The 17,664-nt window shown below is 48.2% G+C and overlaps 1 protein-coding gene across 1 annotated transcript; it reads right to left on the reverse strand.

Annotated features, from left to right (window-relative positions):
• Window positions 1–691: 691 nt before the first annotated feature.
• Window positions 692–15,899, reverse strand: LOC131490148 (urea transporter 2). The gene is made up of 10 exons (XM_058692232.1): window positions 15,575–15,899; window positions 13,837–13,919; window positions 12,962–13,121; window positions 12,044–12,233; window positions 11,562–11,690; window positions 10,280–10,472; window positions 7,150–7,297; window positions 6,158–6,292; window positions 4,995–5,044; window positions 692–1,754 (listed from the first exon to the last, which is right to left on the reverse strand). The coding sequence occupies exons 1-10, from the start codon at window positions 15,825–15,827 to the stop codon at window positions 1,554–1,556; spliced, it is 1,542 nt and encodes a 513-aa protein (XP_058548215.1). The 5' UTR covers window positions 15,828–15,899; the 3' UTR covers window positions 692–1,553.
• Window positions 15,900–17,664: the final 1,765 nt, after the last annotated feature.

Raw genomic sequence — 17,664 nt, forward strand, 5'->3', positions numbered from 1 at the left:
AAATAGGCAGACCAGTGCTCTTGGGGTGGCAGAAAATGGCTGGGATCTCAGGGAAGACAGAGAAAAGAAAAGATAAATGCAGACACCGGCTTTTCCCAAATAATGGATTTTGGCCAAATGTAAGTCTTTCTTAAAGCTGCGTTTAGAGAGGATCTGTCCCCTCCCCCTTGCCTTCTTCCCTCCATCTTATATCCTCACCCTATCATGCTAAACTAGAATGTGTAAGATGGGGGAAGGGTGTCCTACCAAGTGCTCTGATGGTTTATCCCTGTCCTGCAGGGGAGGGGTGGGGGATGCTGAGCCACGTGCCTTCTCACAAAGGGCTCCTGTGGGTTAGGGGCTCAATGCCATAAAAAGATTAAATAACAAGAGTTACTGACATTCAAGAGGGGCTGGGTTTGTAATTTGGGGGTGCAAGACTAAAACACCATTCACTAGAAAGTGAGATGTGTTGCTAACAGCCTGTATTTCTACTCAAACAGAAATAGAAGACCACAGTCATTTCTGTATAATTCCCTTTGTATGCAAATCAAACCCTCTTTTGATGATTTGTAACCCATCCCATCCCTTGTCAGACACATGCTTGACCATGGAAAACCCCTCAGATGGGCAATGTGTGAACAGCGTAAGTGAGCCCCATTTTAAGAAAATCCCGATACCATTTTGTGAACTTAACCGTTTAATGACAGCATGTTTATGAATACTACTAAAGAAAAAACATTTGTTTAAAACATGATTTAAATGTTGAAAAAGATCAGTTTTCATCTTATGACATTTCCAGAAATATTTCTGTTATGTAAAGGAAGGCACATTGGCATTTCCAGTGAATTTAAGTTCCTAACCCCAAATCTGGAGAACATCTTCTCGTGACTCAAGAACAAATCTCAGAACATTAAAAATTTCCTGCCTCTTCTCCAGGTAAGCGCTCCATCTATTACTTGACTCAAAGTAATTACTTGATGGTCACACTGATTTCATCAGTTTACGGGAGAGAGAGAAGAATCAACACTTCCGAGGTGGGAGGGACTGAATCCCTCCCTGTCATGAAACCAGTAAGAATTCAAGGCTGAGAGCAGGGATGCGTTCACTCCAGATGGCAGGGGCTCCCTAGGGGCAGAGCTAGGGCCAAACCATCCTATCGCCTTCCAGGCTGCTGCATGTTTCCTGGAACTGTGCATGGCTCCATAAAATGACTGAGTTGGAGGCTCATGCCACCAATCCCCGTCCCCTTCTTGATGAGTTCTCTTTAGGGATGTGGCTTATTTTGCAGAAGAGGGCAAATTCCCTTCAAAGGGAGCTCTTATGGTATGAGTTGTGAGTACGAAGTCTAAACTAACGGTATCTTTGATAAATGTTGTACATCTTAGAACAGAGAGGTTCCTAAATGGTGACTAGACACGTATTTCCCTATGTGGGGAAAAACTAGGGTGTAGGCTTGCTTGGGGAAAGAATCACAGAACAGACAGAAAGGGAGTTTACGTGGCCTTCAGCCTGGGGACCTGGATGACCTGATGAAGGCTGAGTACACAGTGACATGTTTTGGAAAAGGCAGCCTAGGAGACATCATAGGCCTGGTACTTTGTTATGGTTGATGCTCTTCTGTTTTTCTCCTGGGATAGGTAGTAGATGCGATTGGCCTCTGGGTAGGTAACTTTGCTGAGTGGAAGCTTGTAGATGGCAGGGTTGTTGGTCGTCAGGAGCAGGAAGGTGAGTGCTGAGAGGCAAAAGGGCCAGGTGCATGGTGGCAGTCCAAACTGGGCAGGGGAAGAAAGGAGACACACACGAGAAGCCTTGATTATATCAGATGCTTTGGCCTGTTTCATCAGCCCTTAACACTCCCCTACAGCCCTGGGTAGAGGACGGGATGCTTTGTGGGTATTGAGAGGAATAATACTTCTTGACCAATATAAATAAAAGCATGTCAGTGCTGTCTGCCTGAATTGCAACAGGTGGATGCACATTCTCCAAAATGCAGCCATTGGAACCCTATTACAATATGGCTTTATGTAGAAGTCATGTTTTGCCTTGGGCTGTCTGGCTAGGTTATACCTTCAACTCTAGGAACTGACCATTGCCTGCCTCTCCCATAGCCCCTGTTGAAGGAGTGGCATTGGCAGCCATTTTGTAGCTCACAATCTTTATCTCTTTGGTCACAGCTGATTGGACTCCAGCAATGCGACTTCCACAGGCAGATGGCCTGGGAGTTGAATCCCTCTTTTGAGAATTTGAACTAAGGGAGACTGGGCTTTTGGTCTGAAAGGACTGGAGAGCCAACAAGTGCTGGGTGGCCGCTAGGGGGCTGTGTGCAGCAGAAGAAACCCACCACAGACACAGGGAGATAGAACAGACATCTGGAGAGAGGCAGAGATGTAATGTCCTAATCCTAGGGGTTGGAGGTGGAGGGTAGCTGCCTCTATTCTCAAGGGCTCCCCCGTTCCCAGCTCTCCTTCTCATGGTGTTGACCTATTTTTTCTTCCTTAAGATGCCCTGAGGCTTTTCAAAACAAAATGTTTATTTATTTTTGAGAGAGAGAGAGAGAGAGAGAGCAGTGAGGGGCAGAGAGAGAGTGGCAAGGGGCAGAGACAGACCAGTGAGGGGCATAGAGAGAGAGTGGGAGACAGAGGATGATCCAAGGTGAGCTCTGTGCTGTAGCAGAGAGCCCAATGTGGGGCTCGAACTCGTGAACCAAACTGTGAGATCATGACCTGAGCCAAAGTTGGACACTTAGCCGGCTGAGCCACCCAGGTGGCCCATGCCCTGCGGCTTTTTAATACACCTCTCACTCTTCCTTGAGATCACTTGAGTGGAGAGCTTGGTGATAAGGGGTCTGCAGACTCAACTATAAGGCTGACCAAATCATGTTCCCCCACACCCAACCTCATTTCCTTATAAGCAGTAAAGACCTCAGAAGACACCACGGGGATAACAATGCCGGTAATGTGCTGCTCAAAGATGTCACTGCTGGGTGAGACTTGGAGAAGGACTACAGCAGCCAGAACCATGGCCCTAAAAATACCCACGAGTAATGAATTCCACCCAACAAGTCTCTCCAAAGCCCTGCTCACACTACACAGTGTGTTTTGGGAAGAACCCTCTGGAGCCCCACAGTGGGAAAGAAAGTAGGTCTGGAGTTCACATCTCAGACCCACATCTCAGCTCCAACCAAATAACTTGTTAAAGTTATTTCATCCGTCTGAAACCTATTTCCTCAATAGTAAAGTAGGGATAACAGTGTCCACTCAGACAGTTAATGCCTAGTGCATATATAGGACTCAGTAAACAGCCCTCAGCACTCAGTAAACAGCGGTCATGATTGTCAAGTGGGCGGGGGGGCACGTGGAAGACAGGGTTGCGTGTATGAGTGCCAGTGAGGAAGCAGAGGAGTGCAGCTCCCAAGTGCTCTGTCTGTGGAGGGTGTGAAGGGGCTCATAAATGTCACTTGACATTTTTATATTGTTGTTCAAGCAGATTGGACATTCCTTCCACGGGAGTAAATAGCCTGCACTTTTTTGTCTCCCTGAGAGTGTTCAGCATAGTGTCCTAAACATAGTAGGCACACAGAAAGTAAACTCGAGTTCAAAAAAAGTCTAAATGGAATGGTATTGCCTCTAACTCCTCTGCCCACAGAGGAAAAGGGCCAGTCATCCTCTAAATGCCTGTGCTCAGAAACAAAAGCCTCCTGTTTGCATCCCTTCCAGTACCTTGCCCAGGGAAGGCACGTGACACATATTCACTGGCTGGACAGTCAGGTGGAAGGATGGGTACGAAAGATGGGAAAGCCTGGAGAGCAAAGGAGCCGCAGAGACCATACCCCATGCTCTAGTTACCCGCCCATTCTTCTGATGGCTGACCATTCAGCCCCAGCTCTTAGATTCCCCATGGTGCAGGCTTGCTATCTTAGGGTTTTATTCATTCATCATTTCTTGAGCACCTATTATGTGCTGGGTGTTGTAATAGGTACTATGGATAAAGACTAGGATACAGCCGGGCCCCTGTTCTGAAGGAGCACATGGGCTGAAGTTGGAAAAGGAAGAATATGTATAAGGCTCGTCACCATACTGTACGTCAACTGTCATAGCAGAGGCATGTACAAGATTCACCAGAGCCCAGAGGAGGATTTAGCCCACTGGGAGACATAGGATGGTACCAGGGAAGGCAGGTTCTATTGCTTAGAAAATTCCTTCCTATGCTAAGTTCAACCTGCCCAATTTCCCTAAGGGTGAGGAAGGATTTGTGCAGGTGTGAGTAAAATGCCCACCTTCATCCCTACCTTCAGGACCACTGGGACTTTTCCTGGTTGCTTTTATCAAATGTGCCCTTGAACCCTTATCTAAAAGGGGGAAGCATCAACTGCGGGCTGAGCCCTGAACACTCTGTGCCGGGCCGGGGGCCCTACCCAGTGTACGTGGGGGCTGGGGCTGGCCATGCGGCTTCTCCTGTCTCAGACACCACCTCACAATAGGGCTCAGACAAGGAAGGGATTCTTGGACTGGTGCATGTGCGCATAGCCACCAGCGCTGGCTTCTCTCAGGTATTGCTGGGGCTTGGTTCCCTGTCTTCCCTGGAGACTTCCCTCATGACCCCCTCAACTCCTAGTTGCCAACGGATGAACGGAGATGTACCCTGGCCCATAAGTTAGTTGGGCAGTTGATCTATAAACATACAAAAAAATTAAATAATAAAGATTTAAAACTAGTTCTAGGGGATGATGCAGCTGAAAGAATTCGAGTTACAAGATAGTGTTCTTCAAATTGTCCTTCTATAACAAGCTCCACTGGCCCCCTGACAATGGGGTCTGTTTGACCGGTGGTTGACATTGAACCTTTAGAGACCCAGCTCCTTCTGTCTAGCAGGTGCTGAGGCAAGCGGTGTGATTTGAGATGAGAAGGATGAGTTGGGGAAGGGTCCCCGGAGGACAGGCTTGCATTGGCTGTGGGGAGCTGAAAGAACAGGGGAAGGGCATTGTGGCACGTTCTTAGCGGACGCTGACTCACCACGGACAGCACGTTAGCCAGCGCAGCACCCAGGTAGGCCGCAAACAGAGCTGGGAAAAGAACCAAGAAACAGTCCAGTGACTGACGGTGCCTCCAGCTTAGTCTACATATTATCTCTCCAGACATTTTATGCCACAAATGCTATCTCTCAGATTAAAATAAAACTTGAATTATGTTTCTATTAGTTGACAGCCCTGAAATGTGTTAAATTCCAGGCAAATGCCGGTACAGCTAAGACAGCAGATGAACTTTGTTAAAAAAGGGCCAGAATGGAGTGATTATGGTTCTCTTGGGTCCCACCACCTTGCATTCTAGCAAAGGAACATTTAGCAGCATAAACCGTACATGAAAATTTTACTATACAGCCAAGGCAAGTGGATCCCAGAGCTCCCCGCTGGAATATTTCACCGCGAGTTATTAATGTAATACGGGTTTCCAGGGAGGAACAGCATTCTGTAAGCCTGAGGAAGACCAAATATGCCCACTGTCTTGTCATCCCGGCTCTGCCTGCAGAGGGTACGGCCAGGCTGGCCACTGGGAAGAGCCACGTGCCGGTAAGAGGTGACGCTCTGTAAAAACGAGCAAGTGTAATTGGGCTTTGCTTCTGAACTCTCAGTTTCTCAACCGAAAGCATCTCAATTGTCCTCAGGATATTAACAACAGCAAATCTTTACTAGAGAGTCACTGAGCACCTGGCTGGTAGCCATGTGACCACATCCTTCAGCATTCCTCTGGCGTAAGCATTATTTGAAGGTCCTAATGATGAGTATTTGGGTGCTTAAAGTTAATCTCCATATCTGAGGTAAATCACCCAATTCTATACATAAAGATTAATTTGGGTAAGGGTTGCTCTGTCGGTTGGCTCCAATCACCAGCCAGGAGAGTAGCAATCACAGAGACAACCCATGAACAACGACCAAACAGCCACCGTCTAAAAGTTCTGTCTTCGTGTGGCTGAACACTCTGTGTTCCGTGAAAACAGTTTTTACTGTGTGAATCGTTGAACAACCACTCAAAACCGTTTTAGATAAAAACGCTTTTGTGAAGCAAACGATCCTCCCGTTTATCTTTGGGGGATCCAGAGAATCTTCAGGGTGGTTTTCGCCGCAGGGACAGTCACAGGTGGCGCTGAAGGTGCAAAGGGAGCTAGTGGTGGTCCCTACCACAGGCGATGGCCAGGAAGTGGGTCTGCCAGGTGATGACGTAGAACATGCCTCCTATGGCAATGCAGGCCAGCGTGCTGTTGAAGCCACACAGGCCGAAGTAGATGGAGTCCAAGGGCGTTGCAATAGTGAGGGCTGCGAGAGAAGGCAGGCATCAGTGTTGAGTTCGGGGGGGGGGGGGTGGGTCTCATGGGGCTCGCCTGCCCTTCCTGAAAACCACCATAGTTCTCAAAGCCCAGACCAATCATCCTCTTAGGCATTTATAAAAAAGGACTTCTGATTTTATTCAGTGAAAAAATAACTAAAGGAAACAAATGGCCATAGAGTCACATGAGTATTAGTGGTGATGCCGTTATAGGTAGAAGAGAGCCTTCTGAGTATAGACTCTGCAGCCTTTTAAAGCAGAGAAGTTCCTTTCCCTGCCAAGAAAGAGGACTTTTCCTTCTTCACTGATATTTTTTTAAGAGAGAGAGAGAGAGAGAAAGCACACGAGTGGTGCGGGAGGTGGGGAGAGAGAGAGAGAGAGAGAGAGAATCTTAATCCATGCTGAGCATGGAGCCAAACGTGGGGCTCCATCCCACGACCCTGGGATCATGACCTTAGCCAAATCAAGAGTTGGACGCTAACTGATTGAGCCACCCAGGCGCTCCTTCACTGATATCTCCGTGTTCTCTAGTGGAATATCATCCCTTGAGACAAGACTTAAAATACAAACATGACTGGAATTAACCTCTCCAAACTTTAAATTTATACTAAGGTGTAACTGACTAACACCGAATCCTTTTGGGAAGGCAGCTTTTGCTCAGAAACGCATGAGGGCACTGGCACCCAAAGTAGGGAATCAGGGTACAATGGAAGGGGCGAAAGTTTGTAGGAATAAGCGGGGGTGGGGAGGTGGGTATCGAAAACACCTGTCACCATTTTCTTTGGAGCTGACTCGAGACACTAACATCCGTATGGCCCATTAACACGTCAGAAGTGATGACACTAACCTGCCAACATCCCCATGGTGGAGCCGATCGCAGCGTGTAGGCAAATGAGAGGTGAAGATATGAACAGAGCTATGAGGAAAATGCCTCCAGTCCAGGGGTTGTCACAGCCATACACCTGGCCGACTCCAACAGGGATGGCTCTCAAGAGCTGCAGGTGCAAAGGGTCACATGCAGTTAAGGAGGCAGAAGAGACAACTTGAACCTTGGCTGGAAAAGATTCGTGCCAAGCCTTGTACACCAACAGTTCGCAACAGGTTTCTGAGACATTTTTATCCAAATAGGTTAACTCTAAAAGGAACACAAGCCTTATTGTTTTAATCTTAGGTTCTTAGAACAATAGGAGTTTAGGGTGTTAAGTTTCCTTTCTTTAGAAACATGAGTGTAAGGCACTCAACCCCCAGTGAAGAGACACTAAAAACTTTTCAAATGAGGCTATTATTCATCAGTAAAGCAGGAGATGTCTGATCAAAGTTGGGGTTTAAAAGCTCTCCTGTAACACTAAAAAAAAAATCCTAAAATTATGACCAAAAGGCTGAATATTATGTGAAAGAGTAGTCCTTTGTGTTTCCAAGAATAAGGTGTCTGGGCTGTGGTCACGTTAGCTCAGCCTGGGTCGTATCCAGAGAAGAATCCCTGAGAAGGCAGTATCATGGTACCCGCATTTTTGATTGAGAGGCCAAGTAAACGGTGACTGATAGACGAGTCCCTGCTTGCATCAGGCCTCCGTGTATCTCAGGGGGTGCGGGGCCTGTCTGCAAACGTGAAGGGTTTGATGAGGCCAGGGTCCACTGCCTTGTGGGCACTTGCACATGTGTTATGCAGTTCCAGAAAAGGATCCTGGGCATGCAGCCTTCCCCAGCAACTGGGATTGGGGTCCTATGGTTTGGAAGGTTGGCCAAAGGCCCTTGAGCTAGGAAAGTGCATAAGGGAGGGGGCTCTGGGCCACGCAGGGGACACTGGGGTATGTCTTACCCCTCAGACAGTGAGCTGAGGAGAAACAGAGTCCTGGGGCGAGGGTGTGTGTATATTAGGAGGGGGCAGCTCTTCTCTCAGCCCATGCCCTCTGGGGGTGTGCGGAGACAGGAGGACACTGAAGGGCTGTGGGTTGGCCTAGTGGGCTAACCCTCCAGACTCCATCTTCTGTTACCCCAGGAACAGAGAACAGGGTGGGGGCTCTGGCATTACCATGTGGGTCAGGGCGGGCAGGTGGGAGAGCTTCATACAGAGGCAGTGGTGCTGGGCAGTTTAGTCCTGAGCTGGTGACACCCTCCAGGGGGCCCTGCAGTGGCCAAGGAGCTGAGGAACTCATGGGGTTTCAACATTGTTGGGAGTTTTAGACTCTCTGACATTTACTTGTCTCCCCAACACTCAAGGCTCTCATGAATGGTTAAAAAGATGAAACATATTAGTCTTTATTATAATCCATTTAATTGGCTAGAAAGTTACTTCTATAAAAAGTTAAAAAAAATTTTAATGTTTATTTTTTAGAGAGTCAGAGACAGAGCTTGAGTGGGGGAGGGGCAGAGAGAGAGGGAGACACGGAATCCAAAGCAGGCTCCAGGCTCTGAGCTGTCAGCACAGAGCCTGACACGAGGCTCGAACTCACAAACTGTGAGATCATGAGGTGAGCTGAAGTCAGATGCTTAACCGACTGAGCCACCCAGGCGCCCCTAGAAAGTTACTTCTTAAAATGGCAACCACCAAAAATTGAATTTTTCTTTCTTGGAACTTGGGGGTTCTAAAATATTTGTACAGGATTCCCTAGCTGTTTTTCAATTCTACAAAATGCCTAGATATCTTTCCATTGAACATGTGGCACAGAGAATGCAAAATGTCTTAAACTTACCTTTCCTAACATCAGCTCCTCAGAGCCAACGGTTTAGAGCGATTATGCCTTCAAGAGATGTTGCTGGGGTAAATGCCATGGAAAGGAAGCCTACCGAGTGAATTGCCAACCTTTTCTCACCTCTGGCTCATGAGGGTCCTCTCTCACACACACACAAATCAACAAGGATGAAGCTAACACTAACACAAATATTTCTTTTACTAAATAATGTGCCTTAGTGTAAATGCACGGTCCTTTTTACCATGCTGTGCTGTTGTGTACTATGAAATGCTAAATGAAACTAGGCATCATTATTTCTGAAAGGTCCTCAACAAGCCCAAGTGGCTTTGTGGTTAGATGATGAATTGCCAATAACAAAGTTGTAGAGTGGGCCCAGACCATGGGGTAGTTTAGTGTAATGCAATGCAGGAGAACCTCAGACAAAATGTCTTCTTAATTATCTTGGAAGACTTCCAGAGGCCAGCATTATATACAAAATACTTGTAAAAAACATTAAAAGTTCTGATATATAGATGTTTCTTAATGGAGGAACACCTGCACTTTATGGTGTGACCTTGGAAAGCCAATGGAATCAACTCTGGAGGTTGGAACAGAGACTTTAGCCCACAGGTGGCTGTGTGACATGTATGCCTTTAATGGTTCAGTGAGATTGATGGAAGGAAATAGACAATGTAAGTTGAATGAAAACTGGAAGAAAGCATCAAAAAGACTTTTTCCAAAAGGAAAAAGGAAAGAAACCAGTTCTAACAGTCAGGAGGCCAGAGTGCTAATCTTTAAAAAATTTTTTTTAATTTGTTTATTTATTTTTGAGAGAGAGAGAGAGAGAGAGAGAGAACAAGTGGGGGAGGAGCAGAGAGAGAGGGAGACACAGAATCGAAGCAGGCTCCAGGCTCTGAGCTGTCAGCATAGAGCCTGACGCAGGACTCGAACTCACAAACCGTGAGATCATGACCTGAGCCGAAGGCAGACGCACAACCAACTGAACCACCCAGGCTCCCCTAGAGTTCTAATCTTGACTTTGCTCTTCACTAGTTAGCTGTGTGACCTCAGGCCTCAGTTTTTTCCTCTGTGCTATGACAGTGTGGCACCAGAAATAGTCTTGTTAGCTTCTAGAAAAAGAAAGGAAAAGGATGGTGGCTAATGAGATACTGCACGTCCACTGCCTTGTATGGTATGATTGTTAATAGTCATCACTTGTGGATGCTTCTGATGTGCAGAGTCAGTAAATGCCACTTTAACATTGCATTTGGACAGACGCTGCCTTCTTGCTTCTGTGTTACCTACCAAGGGCACTTGGACCTCTGACCAGGTGATGTTGGGCACGGAGGATGGAGGCTGCAGCAGCATCGTGGGGAAGAAGAGGTTGTAGTGGCCGGTGGCTGCCAGGTACAGGGTCACAGCGATGTTGAAGGGCAGCGTGAAGACGGGGAGGTCCCACTTGCTGAAGATGGTGCCCAGGGCACTGGAGAGGATGGGGCTGCAACAGAAACATAAAAGACTGTTCAAGAAGCTCCGGCCCTGACACTAGACTGAGCAGGAGTAGAGGGGTCCCTGGACTTTCCTGAGGAAAAGCAGCCCGCTGGGTATGTTCTCTGAGGCCGACTGGCCCTGAGCAGGTCTCCCTCTGGCCCCCTCCGTGGGCCTGGCACGGTGATGGGGCAGATGCCCAGGCTCCATTTCAGAAAGTGGGAAGACCTAAGGCAAGGGGTCACAGAACTTCCTTGATAAGTCATATAGCTCCATGCTCAGGCATGAGGAGAGAGGACAAGCTGGGGGAGTGACCAGGGAGGAGGATCTCATTCATTCGTCCATTCATCCATTCATTCAACAAATGTTTGTTGAGCAGCTAAGAGTACCAAGCCTCCATCCAGAGTGTCCTATGATTTCTGGAGGAGAAGGGGAGCTGAGCCCTGATCCTCTGAGGGCTCTGTCTGGTGGCTGGTCCTTTAGCCCACCCTAGGAGGTTGTCTCAGTCTGGTCAGGGGATTCTAAGGGCAGGAAAAAGCTAGGTGTGGGGGCGGGGGGAGGCAGGAGGAATGAGAAGGTTTCCAGAAACTGACAGGAAGCTGTAGGGTGGCTCTTCATCTTTCTCTGTCCTCTGGTTGAGTAGGACCAGAAACCCTGTTAAGTCTTAAAAAAAAAAAAAAAGTAAAGAAGGGCTCCTGGGCGGCTAAGTCAGTTAAGCATCTGACTCTCAGTTTTGGCTCAGGTCATGATCTCACAGTTTGTGAGTTCGAGCCCCACATCAGGCTCTGTGCTGACATCACGGGGCCTGCTTGGGATTCTCTTTCTCTCCCTCTCTCTCTGCTCCTCCCCAGCTCATTCTCTCTCTCTTAAAAATAAATTAAAAGAAAAAAAGAGTCAAGAACGGTAGGTAATGAGAGTGCCCGCAGATCACCCGGCACATTGCTGTCGCTGCATGACATTAGCAGTTATTTGCAGTGGATGTTTCTGTGAGAGCTAAGTCAACGCCACCTTAAGATTGAGTTTAGACAGACACCTGGGGAGCTGGGATGAAGAGGTTGGCAGCCCTTGACTGCACCCACAGCCTTAGGAGCACACTTACCAAGACATGGACATAATGACGACAGGGAACAGAAGCCACCAGTAGTAGCTGCCCTTGTCTGAGAACACAGCCATCAGCAGCCCCACCAGCACCCCATTGTAGCCGTGAAGTCCTGCTGCGATGGCGGACCTGGGGGGATGGAGGAAGGCTGGTGAAGGGGGGACTCCCCAGGGCTGAAGAGGGCCACCGCCTTCTTGCTTTTCCTTCTGACTCACATTTTCCTCAGCTGGGGCCTGACTGCATACACACCTTCAAGCAGATGGCTCCTCTGGGTATGGGAAGGGAAGACATCAACCCTTTGCATTTCCCTGGACAGTGTGTAGATGTTACCAAATAATCAGGGGACGGTTGTGTTTAGTTATTAGTGTCCTTATTCTGAGGAGTTTCTGAGCTTGGAGGCCAGCAGTGAGGAGATGGGAAATGGTCCCCACGGGAAGCAACCTCTGGCTTCATGCTTGGACCCTGGGTCTCCTGGAACTTACCTGTCCTGGCTCAGGATGAGGGCTGTCAAAGTGGACACAACAGTTCCCAAGCAGCCGGAGATGGCCCACCAGGGGTTCTGGACGAAGAGGCCAAGGACGATGAGGATGCCACTGAGGGGGTTGTTCACAAACATCACCTGTGATGTGCCCCGGAGGACCCAGTCAAGGAACTGGAACACTGGGGATTTGTCTAAAATGAACCAGGGCAGGGAGTTGGTCAATGCTCAGGTGTGCTGGCCCTGGGGGAGACTTCAGTGGGCGGATGGAGGGTCGGGGAAGCTCCATGTCCAATGTGGGTTCACAGGGCACCAGCCTCTGCTGTCACCTGCCCCAGAAGAGGGTGAACCAAGAACCCAAGAGGGTGTTTGACTGCCCAGAAAACTCTTCAGACCCATCACCAGCTGGTTGTGGTCTTTAGGTTGTTTTTCAAGCAGTGGGGATAAGGTACCCTGAGCTATCTATGTCTCTGTGATAGGAGCATGAATTTTCAAGAAGACATATCCAAAAAGATAATTCTTTTGCTGCCCAGAGGGTGTCAAACCCATGGCCTGAGCCCTGGGAAGATTCCTAGAAAGAACTTATCTGAATAGTAGATATAATTCTTCCAAGAGTCATCTGTAGGGTGGGCACTTTTTTAGAACGCTGACTCTAGAATCCCATGCCTAAATGCCCATCCCCTGATGGGATATTTGTTGAGCACAACTACTAACATTCAGAAATGAGAGCTCACACACTGACATGTATTGTATTTCTACCCCAAGAGACTGCATTTGTGTCCTACCAGCAAAATCCCCGTCCCTTCTAAAAGACCGAAATGGCACTCAGTCTAGTCTATCAAGAAGGCACTGTGCCTTCTGGGGACGGCTGGAAGTGACACTTTAGGGGTAGGGTCAAGGGCTTTGCTCTCAGGACCTTTACCTTTAAGACCCTCACCACACTCCTTCATCTCCCCTGTGATGTAGCTGAGGGCTCTGCTGACCCTCTTCCCACTGGCGGCCATGTGACTCTGAATCCAGGAAGTCTTGGAAACGTTCGCTTCCACCTTTATCTCAGTGTTCTCCTCCATGGTGTCTAGATCCTGCCCGGGGACAAGAGACAGAAAGACGCCCCCACATCCTGTGTTTCTCACCCTGAGAAGCGACACCTGTGCTGGCTCTGGGGCCAAGCTAATATTTTTATTTGCTATTTAGAGAAATTGCTGTTTAATCATCTCCATGTTTCTGTAGACTAGAACACCTTTTGTCTTGTTTGACATGTTACCTCACTTAATATGGCCAACAACCTTGCAGTACAACAGGATACTGTATTTATCCTCATTCTATGGGTGAGGGCTAGGGCATGGATGGAAGGTTCTCATTGGCAAAGGTCAAGGTCAAACAGCAGAATCGATATTTAATCACAGATCTTTAGACTCTTTATTAAACCATTACTTCTACTATACCACACTCTTTCCAGGTGAACTTATTCCTTATTCCACACCCCCCAACATGTCTAGTCTTTAAAATTTAACTGTCCATAAAATTAAACATATAAAGATTCTGTTTTTGAAAATTGGTACCAGCTTGTTTCCCAAATGCTTGAATGCCAGATTTAGAGAAGACAGATAACTAATTCAAATAAAAGGGATATGAAATTTTATAAAGTAGACTATGAAAAATAGACATTTTTATCCCAGGTAATTATGTTTCTGGAAATATGAATCCAAGAGACATCTTTTCTGGCCCTCTCTCCCTAATCTGCTGCAGGTTCTGTGTCTGTAGGACCCTGCCCGATTCAGGCCACTCTTTACTCACCAGCAATTCAACCGTGGGCTTCCGGTACTGATAGGGAAAAGGGTCTTTGGTTTGCCTCTCCTGGTGTTCGCCTTTTCCAAACACTGGAGTTGAAAGAAAGCACATCATCAATTAGGACACCTCTACCCTGGCGTATTAGCAGCAAATTCTTACAGTTTTCCTATTCCACTTGAGGAAGCCCAGAACTGTTGTATCTTGCAGCTGGAAGACCCCTTTTCATTTTACTGGTCAAGAACCCATTTGGGTTCTCACTTTGGGTAAAAAATGTACATCCCCATGTAAGCAGGACACTTTATACAGGAATTTAGGGAGTTCTGAGACTTGAGTGTCTCGGCCTTGGTGCTTTGGTTCCCTCTTGTGGTCAAGTGTGAGGATGGCAGGCTGGGCTCTGAACACCCTGTATTTTCAGACTGAAGGGACCATTCCCACTGAATTCATGAGCTTTCAGGGAACCTAAGCACCAGAAGGATCCATCAATGGCACCATGTGCCCACTTTTGAAAGGGCAGGGGCTGCAAATAACAGTGTTTTTGGGAAGTTGCACTATGCAGAAGAAACAAACTAATTTTGGAATCTTTGAAAGAAAGGGTGGGAGCAAAGAAAACTCCTCTAGACGTTGAGGCCAGGTGCATGGCACCCTGATGAACCTGCTGCTTGTGTGTGAAGCCCCCCATCTGTCTTCCGTTGAGAAATTCCCATGAAACCCATATCTCAGTTTCCTTTGCACGCTCTGCTAGTGCTCCCCACCCCCTCGGCCCCCAACCACAGTGATAGAGGATGTTTGGAGGGGGATTGTTAGAAGAAAGCCACACAGTCTTCCTTGACATGCTAGTGGCACCTGTCAAATACAAACCCCCGGGATAGAGGGTCCTCGAGCTAACTCAATGCCCTCTCCATCTTGTGTGATGTTTTCCCACACCACCCCAGGCCTGTGTCTCTGGGATGGCCACTTTTGGTGAGAAACAACGAGGCCTAGATGCACAAGTGCAAATGCAAGAATATCACTAATGCATCTTCTGGGAAGCACGCGGTTTGTAAAAAGGACACTAACAGGTCCTCCCCCACTTTGTCCCTTGCCAGCTGTGTGACTCTGGGCAAGTTGGTTCCCCTCCCTGAGATTTAAGGGGCAAAATTAGATTGGCCTTCTGCCCTGGCTCTTCACGTGGCTGCCTTTGAATCTGATTGGGGAGGATTCCTTGTACCGCCGCTTCCCCTGACTCCTCCCTGGCTTCCCCACCTGCTCATTTTTGGCTGCCCTCTGGACCTTCCCCTCTTGGCCTTTGGGAGCCCCCTTCCCTCTGTGGCTCTCCATCTGTTTCCTTGGCCTTGATATCTTGACCGCTGCTGTAGATAAAAAATTTCACTTCTAATCTTGTAGGTCGTCAGTAGTTTGTGGCTTGGCAGAAATTAGAATCTCATGGGGAGCTTTGAGAGATCCTTATGCCCACCCTGGCTAATCCCCAGACATATTAGATTGGTGTCTCCAGGGATGGGATGCAGGTGATTCCAATACGTAGTCAAGGCCTATAGAGTTGGCTGCCTGTCCCAGTTCCAGCATCCCCATGTTCCTGGGAGGGTATAGACACTGGGGTCATGGCTGTGGTCAGAGGTTGGGTGTGATAAGAATGAGCCTGGTCCTCATGTCTCTCCCTACTACCCTATGAAGTAGGTACTGCCATTGTCCCCATTCTAGAGATGAGTAAATTGGGACCCGAAAGCAAGGAGGAGGCAGTACACACCTTTGCTCCTTCTCCGAATGGATGACCACTCGATGTGGAACACGCTCCTGGGCTTGGGGGGCACGGCTTCTGAGCCCTCATCGGCCCTTGGGCTTGTTGTGGCTGGCTGCTCCCCACCAACACCTGGCCAGGGGCAAAATAAGACAGGTCGGTGTCTGCCCTGGCCTGTACCCTGTAAGAGCCAGGCAGGCAGTGCAGGGAAAATCACATGCAGAAGCTGGAAAGGCAGGCGTGGTGTGCTCTGAAGCTTCATTAGTAATCACACTGGTGCATTGGATGCAAGCAGCATCTTCCCCCCTTCCTCCCGCTAAAACATCCACTTCCTTTCCCCGCAGAAACCATATCACAGACGCATAGACATGTCAAGAGCCAGTCTGCCTTATTACTCCAGCAAGAAACTACCCTAAGACCTACTTAACCGGGCCTTGGCCAGCGTGGATGGTGGACCTGAGCTGGCTGCCGTTTCTGCCCTTCAGCCAGTGCCTTGTCCGCCATCTGTGGCAGGGGGTGTGTGTGGCAGCTCCTCAATCTTGGCGGCCCTTTGGAACCACCAGCGTGCCTTAAAAGATGCAGGAACCCTATCCCGGACCAATTTAAAAAATTAAAGTTTTTAAATGCCCATTTTATTTAAAAGATAGCTCCAGTGAGTAGCTTGGGTTGAGAATCACTAATGTGGGTTCTTCTTACTCAAAATGTGGTCCTGGGATCAGCATCATCAAACTCATCTGGGAGCATGTTATAAATGCAGAATCTCAGGATCCACCGGACTGTCAGAATCAGAGTCTGTACTTCAACAAGATTCCCCAGCTGTTTCTGTGTACATTAAAGTTTGACAAGCCTGAGTCTATGGGGAGGTAAGGGTCTGGGGCTATGACCAGCTAAAATAAACCCTCTGCTGAACTTTATTATTTCAGATTTCCACACATGGGGGAGCACAGCACGCTCCTCACTTGGGACAGGGTTTCTCAAAGCTGGGTCTGAGAATCGACACCATCAAGTCACCCTGGTGGCTTTGCTGGGATGCTCGTTCCTGTGCCCACCCCACATTGATCAGCTGGAGTATTTGGTGGTCCCTAAGTATGCAGCTTTAACACATTCTTTAACATTTTTTTTTAATGTTTACTTATTTTTGAGAGAAAGAGAGAGAGAGAGTGCTAACAGGGGAGGGACAGAGATAGAGGGAGACACAGAATCTGAAATGGCTCTAGGCTCTGAGCTGTCAGCACAGAGCCCAACATGGGGCTCAAACCCACGAACCACAAGATCTGGACCCAGGCCAAAGTCGCGCTTAGCCAACTAAACCACCTAGGCACCCCTTAACACTTTCTGCTTGGAGCTCCAGTGGACTCTAGAGTTAGATGATTTAGTGGTTTGGAATAGCACCTGGGCATTGTTATCTGCACAAACTGGAAAACTGAGGCTCAGCATGGTTTCTGAAGCTTACCTACAAACAGTGAGCCATGTGACTCTCAGCCCCCAACCCTTTCCTCTGCATTTTGTTGCTCAGAGTCTGGTTTGTGGGCCAGCTCCACGGACATCAAATGCAGACTCTTGGGTCCCATCTCAGACTGACCGACTTGGAATCTTTTTTAAACCAGATCCCCAGCTAACTTGCGTGCACACTGAAGTTGAAAAACTGGTCTAGATCACACTTCTAAGATAAAAATGGCTTTAGCAAAGCTTAGAATATAGCAAGACCAACAACCAGAGAGTATGTGGGACACATATGAGCAAGGAGAGGGGTTTTGTCTATCTTCTCAGATTCAAAGGTAAAACATGCAACCATGTCCATTTCCTCTAGGCTCAGGGTGGGGAAGAAACTATTTCAGCATCCTGTCTGTGGGTCAGCATCGGGCCATAACTCCCCATGCTGGAGAAGCCCCCCCCTCCCCCCCAACCCCGATCCCATACTTGAGACACACCTGGAACATAAGCCTGCCATAGGACACCTGTGCAGACAGGTTTTGCACCAAGGGACAAGGGGGTATCATACATCACCTGATAAAGTGGGGCATTCTCCCAGAGCACCTATCCCAAGTGTGCATCTGCCAGGCTAGAAGGGCCCTTCTGCTGGCCCATTGCTTCTCGTT

This window comes from Neofelis nebulosa, chromosome 11 (assembly GCF_028018385.1).
Source record: "Neofelis nebulosa isolate mNeoNeb1 chromosome 11, mNeoNeb1.pri, whole genome shotgun sequence".
Taxonomy (NCBI): Eukaryota; Metazoa; Chordata; class Mammalia; order Carnivora; family Felidae; genus Neofelis; species Neofelis nebulosa.

Excerpts from the sequence above, each read along its gene's own strand:
- LOC131490148 (XM_058692232.1), bottom strand. The coding sequence starts at position 15,827 with ATGAAGCTTCAGAGCACACCACGCCTGCCTTTCCAGCTTCTGCATGTG. Across the intron at positions 12,234-12,961 it reads GTGTGGTGAGGGTCTTAAAG|ACAAATCCCCAGTGTTCCAG; the intron begins GTAAAGGTCCTG and ends GGTTCATTTTAG. Across the intron at positions 7,298-10,279 it reads CAGAGGTCCAAGTGCCCTTG|CTCTTGAGAGCCATCCCTGT; the intron begins GTAGGTAACACA and ends TTGCACCTGCAG.